At 44.1% G+C, this 11,239-nt stretch overlaps 1 protein-coding gene across 1 annotated transcript; it reads left to right on the top strand.

The window, feature by feature from the left end:
- The first annotated feature begins 1,642 nt into the window (after nt 1-1,642).
- On the top strand, nt 1,643-3,384 carry LOC129383370 (uncharacterized). Its single transcript, XM_055067843.2, has 2 exons — nt 1,643-1,834; nt 2,636-3,384. The coding sequence occupies exons 1-2, from the start codon at nt 1,655-1,657 to the stop codon at nt 3,125-3,127; spliced, it is 672 nt and encodes a 223-aa protein (XP_054923818.1). The 5' UTR covers nt 1,643-1,654; the 3' UTR covers nt 3,128-3,384.
- Nucleotides 3,385-11,239: the final 7,855 nt, after the last annotated feature.

Here is an 11,239-nt window from a genome sequence, read left to right as displayed (position 1 = left end):
CAAGTTCACGGCATTCGGGAAGATCGTGAAGACAGCTTTGATGTCCTTGACGTCAGCATCTGTGGCATAAGCACAAAACCAGGGAAAGACTGGACAGTGCGCGGCAAGGTCTCTGGTCACGAGATAGAACTGAAAGTCGATACTGGTTCCCAAGCCAACTTGATTCCGCTTAGCATTTTTCAGCGCATCTCGAAAGTGAACACGTTGCGCAAGAGCGCAGCAGTGCTGACTGCCTACAACGGCTCCGAGATCAAGCATCTCGGTGTCGCCACTAAAGCACTAGAGACGAACTGTACCACGAGAGATACTGCCTTCTTTATCGTCAAGAAAGGACGCCAAGCGATCATTGGCTTGAGCACATGCATCGAATTCGGCATTGTCCCAGCAAACATCGACTCAGTCAGGCGAAGTGGAAAAGCAGGGCCAGAAACAGAATTTGCACATCTTTTTCATGGAACGGGCTGCGTACAAAGAACGTACAAAATGGTTCTGCGACCAGACGCGGTTCCAGTCATACAACTTGCTCGGAAAGTACCTTTGGCACTGAAGCAACCATTGCGTGACGAGCTGGCACGCATGGAGAAGGCGTCCATCATCGTCAAAGTAGAAGAACCCACCGAATGGGTAAGTCCTCTGGTTGTGGTAGAAAAAAAATAACGGCGCTCTCCGAGTATGCATGGACCCTAGAGAAGTAAACAAAAATGTATTACGTGAGCACTACCCGATGTTTACCCGCGAAGATATAGAAAGTGAGCTTTCAGGTGCTCGATTTTTTTCGCGACTGGATGCCAACTCTGGTTTTCATCAGATACCCCTTGATGAAGCAACATCGCGCATCTGTACGTTCGCCACTCCCTTCGGGCGCTATCGGTTCCTAAGGCTACCGCTCGGCATTTCATCTGCCAGTGAGGTCTTTCAAAAGACACTGACTGAGACCTTTGAAAGTATCCCAGGAGTACGCGTTTACGTCGACGACGTCCTAATTTGGGGTGCTGACAAAACCCAGCATGACCAACGTTTGCGCGCCGCGCTAGAAAAGGCAGAAAAAGCAGGGCTCACGTTTAATCCTGAAAAATGTGCGTTTGGTATGAAGGAGATAACATTTCTAGGTGATATAATCAATAAAGGCGGCGTGCGCCCAAGCCCCGAGTTGATTGAAGGCATCGGAGTCATGCCCGCGCCGGAAGACAAAAATGCCGTGCGAAGAATGATGGGTGTCGTCAACTATTTCAGAAAGTATGTACCCAGCTTAAGCGATAAAACGGCGTTGCTGCGAAGCCTCGTCAAGGACGATACGGTTTTTGAGTGGACTACCGCCCATCGGCGCGAGTGGCAAGACGTCTGCGAGGCATTAACATCGCCGCCGCTCCTGGCGTTTTTTGATGAAACTAAAGAAACAAAGATCTCGGCCGACTCGTCAGCCATCGGCATTGGCGCGTCGCTATTGCAAAAACACCAGAATGAATGGCGCCCAGTGATGTACGCCTCGCGAACGCTAACTGATAGCGAAACGCGATATTCGCAAATCAAGAAAGAAACGCTTGGCATAGTGTTCGCCTGCGAAAAATTTCACCAGTTTACTTATGGCCGCAAGATCCTCATAGAGACGGACCACCGACCGTTGTTGGCAATCGCAAAAAAATACATCGGAGAAATGCCACCCCGGCTACAGCGTTTCTTTGTTCGCCTTCTAAAATACAATTATGACTTGCAGTTCGTTCCTGGAAAGGACCTGCTCCTGGCTGACATGCTCTCCCGTGCGCCCTCCCTTTCACCAAACCCGGAAGCAATGGAGGACATCGAGGTCCATGCAGTTCGTCTAGTCTCGTGCATGGTAACCCCATCGACAAAACGTCGCCTTCAGGACGAGACACTGTCGGATCCCTATCTGAGTGCTGTAATGCATCAACTGTCGCGTGGAACAACGGTTCAAGGGGAAGTACGTCCGTTTACGGCTGAGCTATCTGTCATTGACGGTATACTACTGAAAGGATGCAAAATTGTCATACCCAAGTCCATGAGGAGCGAAATGCTAACAAAGGTACACGCAGGTCATCTGGGTATGAATAAGTGCAAGGCAAGAGCGCGCACTCTTATTTTTTCGCCTGGACTAGACAGCAGCATTGAATCAATGATTCGTTCGTGCAACGCATGCCAAAAATATGCGTACAAGCTGCAGTCCGAGCCCCTTATTTTGCGCCCGACACCTAGTATGCCGTGGTACAGAGTAGGCATCGACATATTCCATTTCGCCGGGGAGGAGCATCTAGTAGTGTTCGATGCGCACTCAAATTTTCCTGAAGTGGAAAAGTTATCTACAATGACGGCCCATGAGGTGGTACAAAAAACATCCGCGATATTCGCGCGCTACGGGATCCCTGTGGAAGTACTTACAGATAATGGGCCTCAATTTGCATCCAAAGAGTTTGCAGACTTCGCAAGCCGATATGATTTTGAGCACATTACACCAAGCCCGCGATATCCGAGATCAAACGGACTTGCTGAAAAGGGAGTACAGATAGTTAAGCGCATTATGAAAAATACCACTGAATCTTGCGACGATTTTTGGTTAGGACTCTTGTCTTATCGTGTGTCTGTACTAGAGGATGGTCATTCACTTGCCCAACTGTTACAGGGACGGCGCCTGCGCACCAACGTTCCGGAATACAGCACTGAGCTGGGATGCCCAATAGTCAAGCATCAACAGCGGGCCACGGGCAAAACGCTGCACGCTTTGCAGCAAGGAGACACGGTACGCATACTGGATGACAACTGGTCACGTAAGGCAAGAGTGCTTCAAGAAGCGGCTCCCCGGTCCCGCATCGTGGAGACGGAGGATGGAAGGCTTCTAAGGAGGAACAGACAACACCTGCTGCAAACGCGGGAAAAATACCGCAGGGTAGACGAAGATGACGACAGCAACGCTGAAAATAGTAGCTTACAAAACGAAAGACCGGAGCCTCCAGAACAAGGCCAAAGTGCACCCGGGTTAACTGGTGATCCGCAAGCCAACATACAGGTCTTCCCCAAAGTGGAGACATCGGAAGCAGAGCCCCGCAGGTCGACCCGTCAGCGCAACAAGCCTCAACGGCTGCAATACGAAGCGAATTTCCGTCAAGTCTCCTAGATTTTTTTTTCGTGCCTTGTGGTCATAAAGTCCTTCTTTTTTTTTTTCTCGTTAAGGGAAAGATGTATCATACTTGGCCACCACGGAAGCAGACGAGCTGATAGCAGCGCATCCTTCTTTCCCCTAACCACTTCTGCGCATGCGGCACCCTCGCACACGAAGATATAAAAGCAACCACAATAAAGAGACAGCCAGTTTTTCGATGCTCAACCACTGTGTGTGTCGACTTGCTCAGAGGCGCACGATACAAAAGGTGTCTTTGCGATTGCCGGCGTAAAAGCGCATCACAATGTACTTTGGTTATACATGCGGCGTGAAAGTATTGTCGTGTCATTGTATAACCGTAAGCAGCCGCACTTAACCACTGATATTTTTCAACAAGAAGAGGCAGGGTCATTCATCACGAGTTTATGCAAACCATATATTGATACCAACATTACTTTAAGTATGCGTTTGTATTCTATGCTCATTCTCCTGGTGTTGCACTACATGCAACAATATATGGGTTGCACACTTGCATGTTTGAAATAGTGTGTCGTATCAAAAAATCGAAGAATCCATAAAGTGGGCCTTCAACGTGCGCACCTTAAGCTTGGTAAGACACTTATTCTACGGGAAAACATCGCGATGAACGTTAGAAAATATTGTGATTGAATGTTGTACTAGACATTTGCGTATTGCTTTCAAGCCGTTATGATGTGCGCTCGTCAGGTCTGAATAAGACTTTCGATATGTCCTTGTAGCACGATTGGTAACACAAAGTAACCAACACACGCTTCAGCGCTTTTTCTGCTTTAAAAGAACGCTGTTTTTTTGCAGGATTGAACAATCTGCCTTGGATCTGCTGGAAGTTCTTTTTTTCCGTATTTCTGTGATGTCGCACTGCATGGGGCTGCTTATGATTGTGTCTCATTTCTACTCCTCTGAACTGTTATTTTCGAGTAATTTAGATATTACTTGCCCATTGCTGTCTAAAATTTCCAGGCATTATTAAAAGTTCAACTAGGAGTAAGGTCAGCATTTCCTTACAGGGTGCAAGATTATTATAAAGGTTTTCATGTCGTCTGATCAAATAAATATGCAAATTTGTTTGGAGTGCTCAATAATGCTAAACAGCCTTGATTTTGCAGATATACCAGGATATGACGGAGATCTTCCACCCGATCCCTTAGGTATGTATTTTCATTCATATTTCCTTCTGAAACAATTCATACGAGAAGTCCTTAATAAACCATTTCATCGTTTGCGTATCCTGTGGCCCTATAGCGTAAAACTATTCCAATGTGTTTTTATTCCAATCTGCTGACGTCAAGTTTGCGCAACCGCCGACGCAAGCATCGAGCGGATGCCCGCAGCGTTGCCTCAACCACCCAGTCAAATGCCCTCTTAGTTTATAGGAGGTCACTTCCCTTTGTATTCAAAACTAAGAATATTGCCTAGATTGAGAGGTTTTTCGGTTGTAGTTGACCGCCAGGAGGCGAGGAGCACGCTCAAGTAGAGAGGGTTGCGACGAGGCTGAGCCAGCCTACTGAAAAACGATAACCGGATGTAGATAGTGGTGCTTGCGTCTACGATTGGTCCGCTTTCCCTTATTTAGCTTGCAGTGGCTGGACAAAAATCAAGGTGGCATGCAACGGAAAGTTAAGAATGCTGCTAAAACGCAGTTCGCAGAGCGAGGTCGTAATCGTGCTGAAAGTGCTCTAAAGCGTTACACGTCCACGCATAAAGTTACACACAAATAAGCCCATGCACTCCGGCAGGTGCGAGTAGCCAGTGCCTTAGCCATCGACGGCAGCCATTTTTTTTTCCTTTCGGAACGGGCAGTCTTCCTCCCATTCAGAAAAAAAGCTCAGTTTTGTTCGTTGCAGCCTGAAAACGTTTGACCAATAGCCGTAGGCTAATGGCGAAAAGGCGTTCAATGAGAAATAACTATTTTTCTTTTGTTCTGTCCAATCATGTAAAATCAGTGTCTTCACGTCATATCAGATGTGGAGCTAACGCGGTTCTCTTTACGTCGCGTGACAGGAAGGTGAAGGGGGGGTGGTCCAAAATGGTTTTGACCAATCGCGCAGGGTTGGTTGCAGAATTTGAATATAAAAATTTGCAATAAATTTACGTTATAGCGTCCTTGATGCAGGCACATGTGACTTTAATGAAACTTCTGTTTTGCCAAACTTTTTCGAACCTAAACAACACTTTCATCCTTGCACAAACGCTAAGAGATGATTGGAATCACGCAGCATAGGGGTGTTCATTTCTAACAATATCCTAGGCGTTGCTTTTATCACAGTAGCCTAGGCTGTAATATGGTTCGACGTAGCGATTTAACAAACAATGACGCCAATTAGACCAATAAACTTTATAACGGAAACGTAAAAGCAACTAATCTTAGTGTCATTGGTTAAAGTCTGTCATAGTGTAAGTTTACTACCACTTTCAAAGCTCCCCATTGATGCATTGCATGCATGCATGAATTCCGGCCAATAGACGATAGAAAAATTGAAACAAGTGACAAAGAGCGCAAATATGACAACGTGTGACGTGTGAGGAAAATAGTGACGTGAATACTCCTCACGATCAGGTAAACAGGAGTATAATACATAATCTAATCATAACAAAGCCTCTCCTAGGTCGATTATAAAGTAATTTGTCTGAATAGCAGTATGAAATCCTCAATAAATAGTTTTAGTAAATTATTAAGAAATGTCTCTGTGGTAGAAACGATGCCAAGCGAATGCCAAGGCCTTCGATCTAGTTAGGATATTTCAAGTCCCTTTTCTAAAACACCCTGTATATCAAACATTTTCATGGAAACGGGAGCTCTAAGCCGGACCACACTAACGTGTTTCACAGCCCCGTCTCTTGGCCCATACTTTCACACAGTGAATTGGCCTCCAGCATTTCAATACGTGTGCGCAGGCGGGTTTGTATGTCACACCTGAAAAAAAGATTGTGTAAAGGCAATGTTACAAGAAACGTTCAGTGTGACTGAAACTGGAAATACATTTTTTTCATCAATGAATCAAGGACCCAATTTTCTTAAATGTGCTGTAAAATATGCATTGCCCTTTTCTGTGAAGTCGCCATTTCTCAGATTTACAATGTTTCATATGTGTTTTGATGACGCGTACAGATGGACCGGAACACTGCTTCTTAGGTTCAGCGTTGTATTACGGCGCTATTGTGTAATGCTCAGACTCAAATTGAATTGCTGCCGATAGTAAGCTTTTTAGGCAATTGTTCGAACGCATTTAATGGCCTTCGCATTCAGGTATATTACCCGTACTCCTCCTTAAGGTTGCTAGGTTTTTGTCACGTTAGAGAGCAAATTTGCATAAGAAAAACGAAATTGTCAGTAAATTGTTTTATGATATTGGCGTTTCTGTATCTTGTTTTTCCCAACCTAATCGATTCCTGGTGTTTGAGTAAACACTTTTAAAATAGAACTATTGATTTTTCCAGATAGCACAGTTAGAGAGTCCATTACCGCGTCAACTCAGAGGAGGACATAACTTACACAAAAAAGTGGAAACGCATGATTGATTAATTAACAAAAATTACTAATACCGTTTTTAATTTCGCTGTGGTACATATTGGAACCTTCAAATTCTAGCCGAAGAGTTCGCAACGCGGATCCTCTTGGAACAAATTCTCAGGACAACAGCAGTTTTGAGGTATTAATTCCTAATCTTTGCGGAGAAAAGCCTTGGCGTTCCAGTTCATTTTGTGCATCAATGCATAAAACGAAGTTTAAGAAAGTAAGTGAAACAACAGTGCAGTTTTACCACATGTTTAATTACGTATATTTCTCAAATGATGTTTTCCACACAATTTATTTAAAGTGGATATGCTTTTCAGTCTCACCTGCTACAATTTGTATATTGAAATATGTACCGTAAGACAACCAGTCAAAAACTTGCCTAGTAAATGTTTCACTAGTTGAATGTGCAGTTCAAACTTTTTTGTGGAAGTAATGTCCGCCTCTTAGAGTAGACCTGCTCATAGATTAGAATTGTGCTATCTGTCACAAGCAATATTAAAACAAGTTTTGAATCTGTTGGGCTAAACTGTCTGCGTAATTAAGGACTAATATCTAAAATCTCCAAGCCACGTTACCCCAAGTACGAGTAACCACGGTAAGTTCACACGCGCAGTCCTCCTGCGTTGTAGCAGTTTTCATTATTTATGTTTTGCTTCAGCCATCAGAAAGTGGAAGGAACTGACGTGTTACGATGGCAATGCTGAGTAGAACGATCCATATTTGTAACCTATAGAATCGCACTTTGTATCGTCGCTGGAGTAGGTTACCAATGCAGTAGTGTTCCGTGGGCTAAAATAAGGGACATGTACTCGGCCATTCTGCTTCATTGCTTGTTTTATCTATAATGTTTCCGGTATGTATACGTACATAGGAGTTATTCGCTGTCCGCGTATGACAGCAGTCTTGTACTTGATGTGATCGCTTCCTCAGCGCTGCAAAAACTTGCTTACATATATTCTAATATGTTGAGATACTTATATGCAATGTTTACGTATGACAAAATTTAAATGTCCTGAAGTCTGTTTCCTAACATAAAATCGTTCATTTCTCCATTAATTTGGTCAAATCGTTTCAGGACATTATCCTTGAAATCGTGCGTGCCTTCCATGTCATTTACTTTATAGGCCTGAATAGTGCTGCAGTGTTTAAATAAAAAAATGATAAACCCAGATCTGCTAACTTTAGGAATATTCGTAATTTCATAAGAATGAACGCGATATTCGGCAATACGTTTTATTATACAACCATGTTTAGCACCGTTTGGAAATGTTCAAGTGACGCTCAAAATAATAAAAGCCGACGCCAGCACTTCGGGCTTTGACTCAATAGAACTAGACAAAATTACTTTTAATTTATCGTATACTTTTTATTAACACTCGAGACAACCTGTGTGATAATGTTTTAAAGCTGTTTCAAATGCAGATACTCATAGCTTAGGATGAGGGACTATGCATTGTGTTTCTTCCCGCACATATTTAAAAAAAAGACATTTTGAGTAACGGTTATACATCGTCTCAGACGTACAATTATGCTTTGGACGTTTCTTTTAACTGCGAGAAAAACTAGGTAACACTAAAGAAACACACACCACAACCCGAGTGCAGGCTACCAACTGTTTATTTTTGGTAAGAAAGCAATACACATATTTTTAACCCAAGAAACGTTAGACGTGCTCGAATTACCACTACCTGGTGTGGTTGCTCAGTGGCTATGATGGTGGGCTGCTGAGTACAAGGTCGTGGGATCGAATCCCGGCCACGGCGGCTGCATTTGGATGGGGGCGAAATGCGAAAACACACGTGTACTTAGATTTAGGAGCAGGTTAAAGAACCTCAGGTGGTCGAAATTTCCGGAGTCCTCCACTACGACGTGCCTCATAATCAGAAAGTGGTTTTGGCACGTAAAACCCAATAACTTAATTTTTAGTTAATTTAGTTGTCAATCTCACATGCGCCGAAAAACGTAAAAAAACATAAACGTCTACACTGCTGGGTAACCGTGTAGACAAAGATTGCGACAAGCGATCACCAAGATAACCATGAGCGATTCTTACAGTATCATGAAAAGAGGGAGACCTAATATATCAAAGATGAGAGCGCAAGAAGAAAACTACAGTAAGACACTGCGAGCATGAGAATGAAACTGATATGGTAACCAGTGTAATGACGTAGGATGAGGGCATAAAGTCGTTTGAAGAAAGTAAAAAGGCAGAAAAAAGGAACATAACAGGAAACGGGGAATATCACACCGGTCAACAAACGCGGCAATAATTTCAGGACAACATCAATGCTCAAAATTTGGCTTACTGAGAAAAATCATAGAAGTGGGGTTGATGGTGACGGAATTTACAAACGTGGTTTGTATTTACAAACATGTTCATGAATTACATGTATGTATGTTGCTTTCTTACGAAAAATAAACAGTTGACACCCTGCGCTCGTGGTTTGGGGCGTGTTTCTTCTGTGTGCCCTCATTTTTTGCGCACTTGAAAGAAACGTCTAAAGCTATGAACCAACTAGGCACAGAGAATGTCCCGCTCAAGTGAATTTCTTCTCCCCTGGGCTCGTTGTTCTGTGTGCAACCTGAGCAAGAAACAGCAATTTCATGTGTGAGCCACCTCCCACTGTCCCGTCCACTTACCAGTCCCGCCTCCTGGTATTTTGCTTGAAGCCCAGGATCGTCCATCCACAAGTTCAAGCGCTATTTGGGCTTCTGGTTCCGTGCTGGGGCCGCGTCCGAAGAATAGCCAAAATACCGATGTGCAAATGCTGCAAAAACGTAAGACACTATTCTGACTGGCTGAAAGTGCTACTCTATTCTGCGGAGCACGCGTACGTTGTGGCTGGTCGCATAGACGGATACAAAAGGTTAGCCGCGCGCACAGCAGAGTTTCTGTGGCAGCATGCAAGATGGGCTCTCCCTCAGAAAAGCCACAAAAGCGTGTCTGTCAGAACAGTCGCTATTCTTGAGACCGCCATTCTCCCTGAAGACATACATGGGATAGTCAAAAAAGGGCAGATGTTTTTGTTCGAGGCAGCAACCAAGCAATCTGCGCTCCTTGCCCTGGTGCGTCTCGTTGGGCAGCGAGTTCCGGTAAAGCAGCGGGAACGAGCTGTAGGGGAATGTGTGGACTGTTTCCAGCGCACGTTAAGCGATCAGTTGGGGAAAAACCGTTAACGAAAGTGGTGAGCTACCTCAAGAAAAATGGCCTTGCTATCTTACAGGCAGATAAAGATGGCTGCCTTCGTTATGGCGGCCACCTTTGACAGAAAGGCAATCGAAGCTTTAAAACAAATTTCAAGCAGGCTAATTTCCTTCCGAAGGGACCACAATGGCTTGCCGTCAAGTTGCCAAAAAGCATGCACCTGGATTCGTTAAGCAAGCTAGTGGGGAGCAAAGTATCGAGTCACCTCGCAGTCTTCACTAGAAAGACTCATAAACAGTCTGCCCCCTGACAGCCATCGTTTCTTCAAATTTCTTCAATCAAACATGCAGACGATAGTCGACAGGGGCCCCTCTTCAGTCCGATCTTCGAGAAAAGTCCTCAGACACTTGGAAGAAGATCTTCCGACTGCTACAGCGGTGTTCTCGATTGACATCGATGATCTGTTCTACTCAATCGAGCGTGACAGTTAGTTCACCGCTATTTGGCAACAAATTCAAGACACCGGAAAAGTAGCCTTCCAGAATACGGGAAGGGTGAGCACAAAGATTTTCTTTGAACAGTTAAGCTTTTATTATTGTTCCGCAACCATTCTGTACGATCAAATGTACTATGTGCAGAAGATAGGAATATGTATAGGTTCTTCAGTTGCAACTATTATTTATTTGCGATATCTGTCGGCGATTGATAACCGAATTCAACAACAATTTTTCGGGCATCATGTCATGCGCATTTTCTGTAATGTCGATGACTGCTTAGTCATGCTCGACGCATCAGCACAAGATAAGCTTAATAATGTCGTTGATAGCGTATAAAAGATGAGCCTCGCGGGGCTCACATTCACCCACGAGTTAGTGAGGGATAACTCCCCTTAATTTTTCGATCTCAGTCTTCATTTTCACGCTAAACACATCTGTTGGTATTACGACCCGAGGACAAAGAAGGCTCCACTGCCGTTTTAAAGTGCACATTCCAAAATAGTTAAGAGAGCCAACATAAGCCCAGCTTAAAAGTCCGCCCTGGAAAACTTATGCGAGTATAAATTAGAAACCAGCTTCAATCAGCAAGTTAGGAGCTTTCTCTCAGTTTATTACCTGCAGAGTTTATTCACTGCCGCCTGCGAAAGTGTATTGCAAAAGCTTTAAGGTAGAAAGCAGCAGAAAGAGGGTATTAAGAAAGAAAGACTACTGGCTGTGCCCTATATTCATCGAGTTCACCACAACATCAAGAAAGTGGAAAGCCGCTACCGGGTCAAGGTCATTTATCGGCCCCTTGCAAGCTCAGTAAAGTATGCCCCATGGTTAAAGTTAAGAGAAAGAGCAGGCCACAGTGCTCAACCATGCCCGAATCACAATACAAAGATTGTCGTTTCGAGGTAATATATTCGATTCCATTTATATGTGACAAC

The sequence above is a fragment of the Dermacentor andersoni genome, chromosome 7 (assembly GCF_023375885.2).
Source record: "Dermacentor andersoni chromosome 7, qqDerAnde1_hic_scaffold, whole genome shotgun sequence".
In the NCBI taxonomy this organism is placed as follows: Eukaryota; Metazoa; Arthropoda; class Arachnida; order Ixodida; family Ixodidae; genus Dermacentor; species Dermacentor andersoni.
The sequence above is the reverse complement of the archived record's forward strand: the minus strand, read 5'-3'. Positions and strand labels throughout refer to the sequence as shown.

Coding starts and splice junctions, on each gene's coding strand:
- LOC129383370 (XM_055067843.2), top strand. CDS start 1,655: ATGCCACCCCGGCTACAGCGTTTCTTTGTTCGCCTTCTAAAATACAAT. Junction 1,835..2,635: donor TTCGTCTAGTCTCGTGCATG/GTAACCCCATCG, acceptor CAACTGTTACAG/GGACGGCGCCTGCGCACCAA.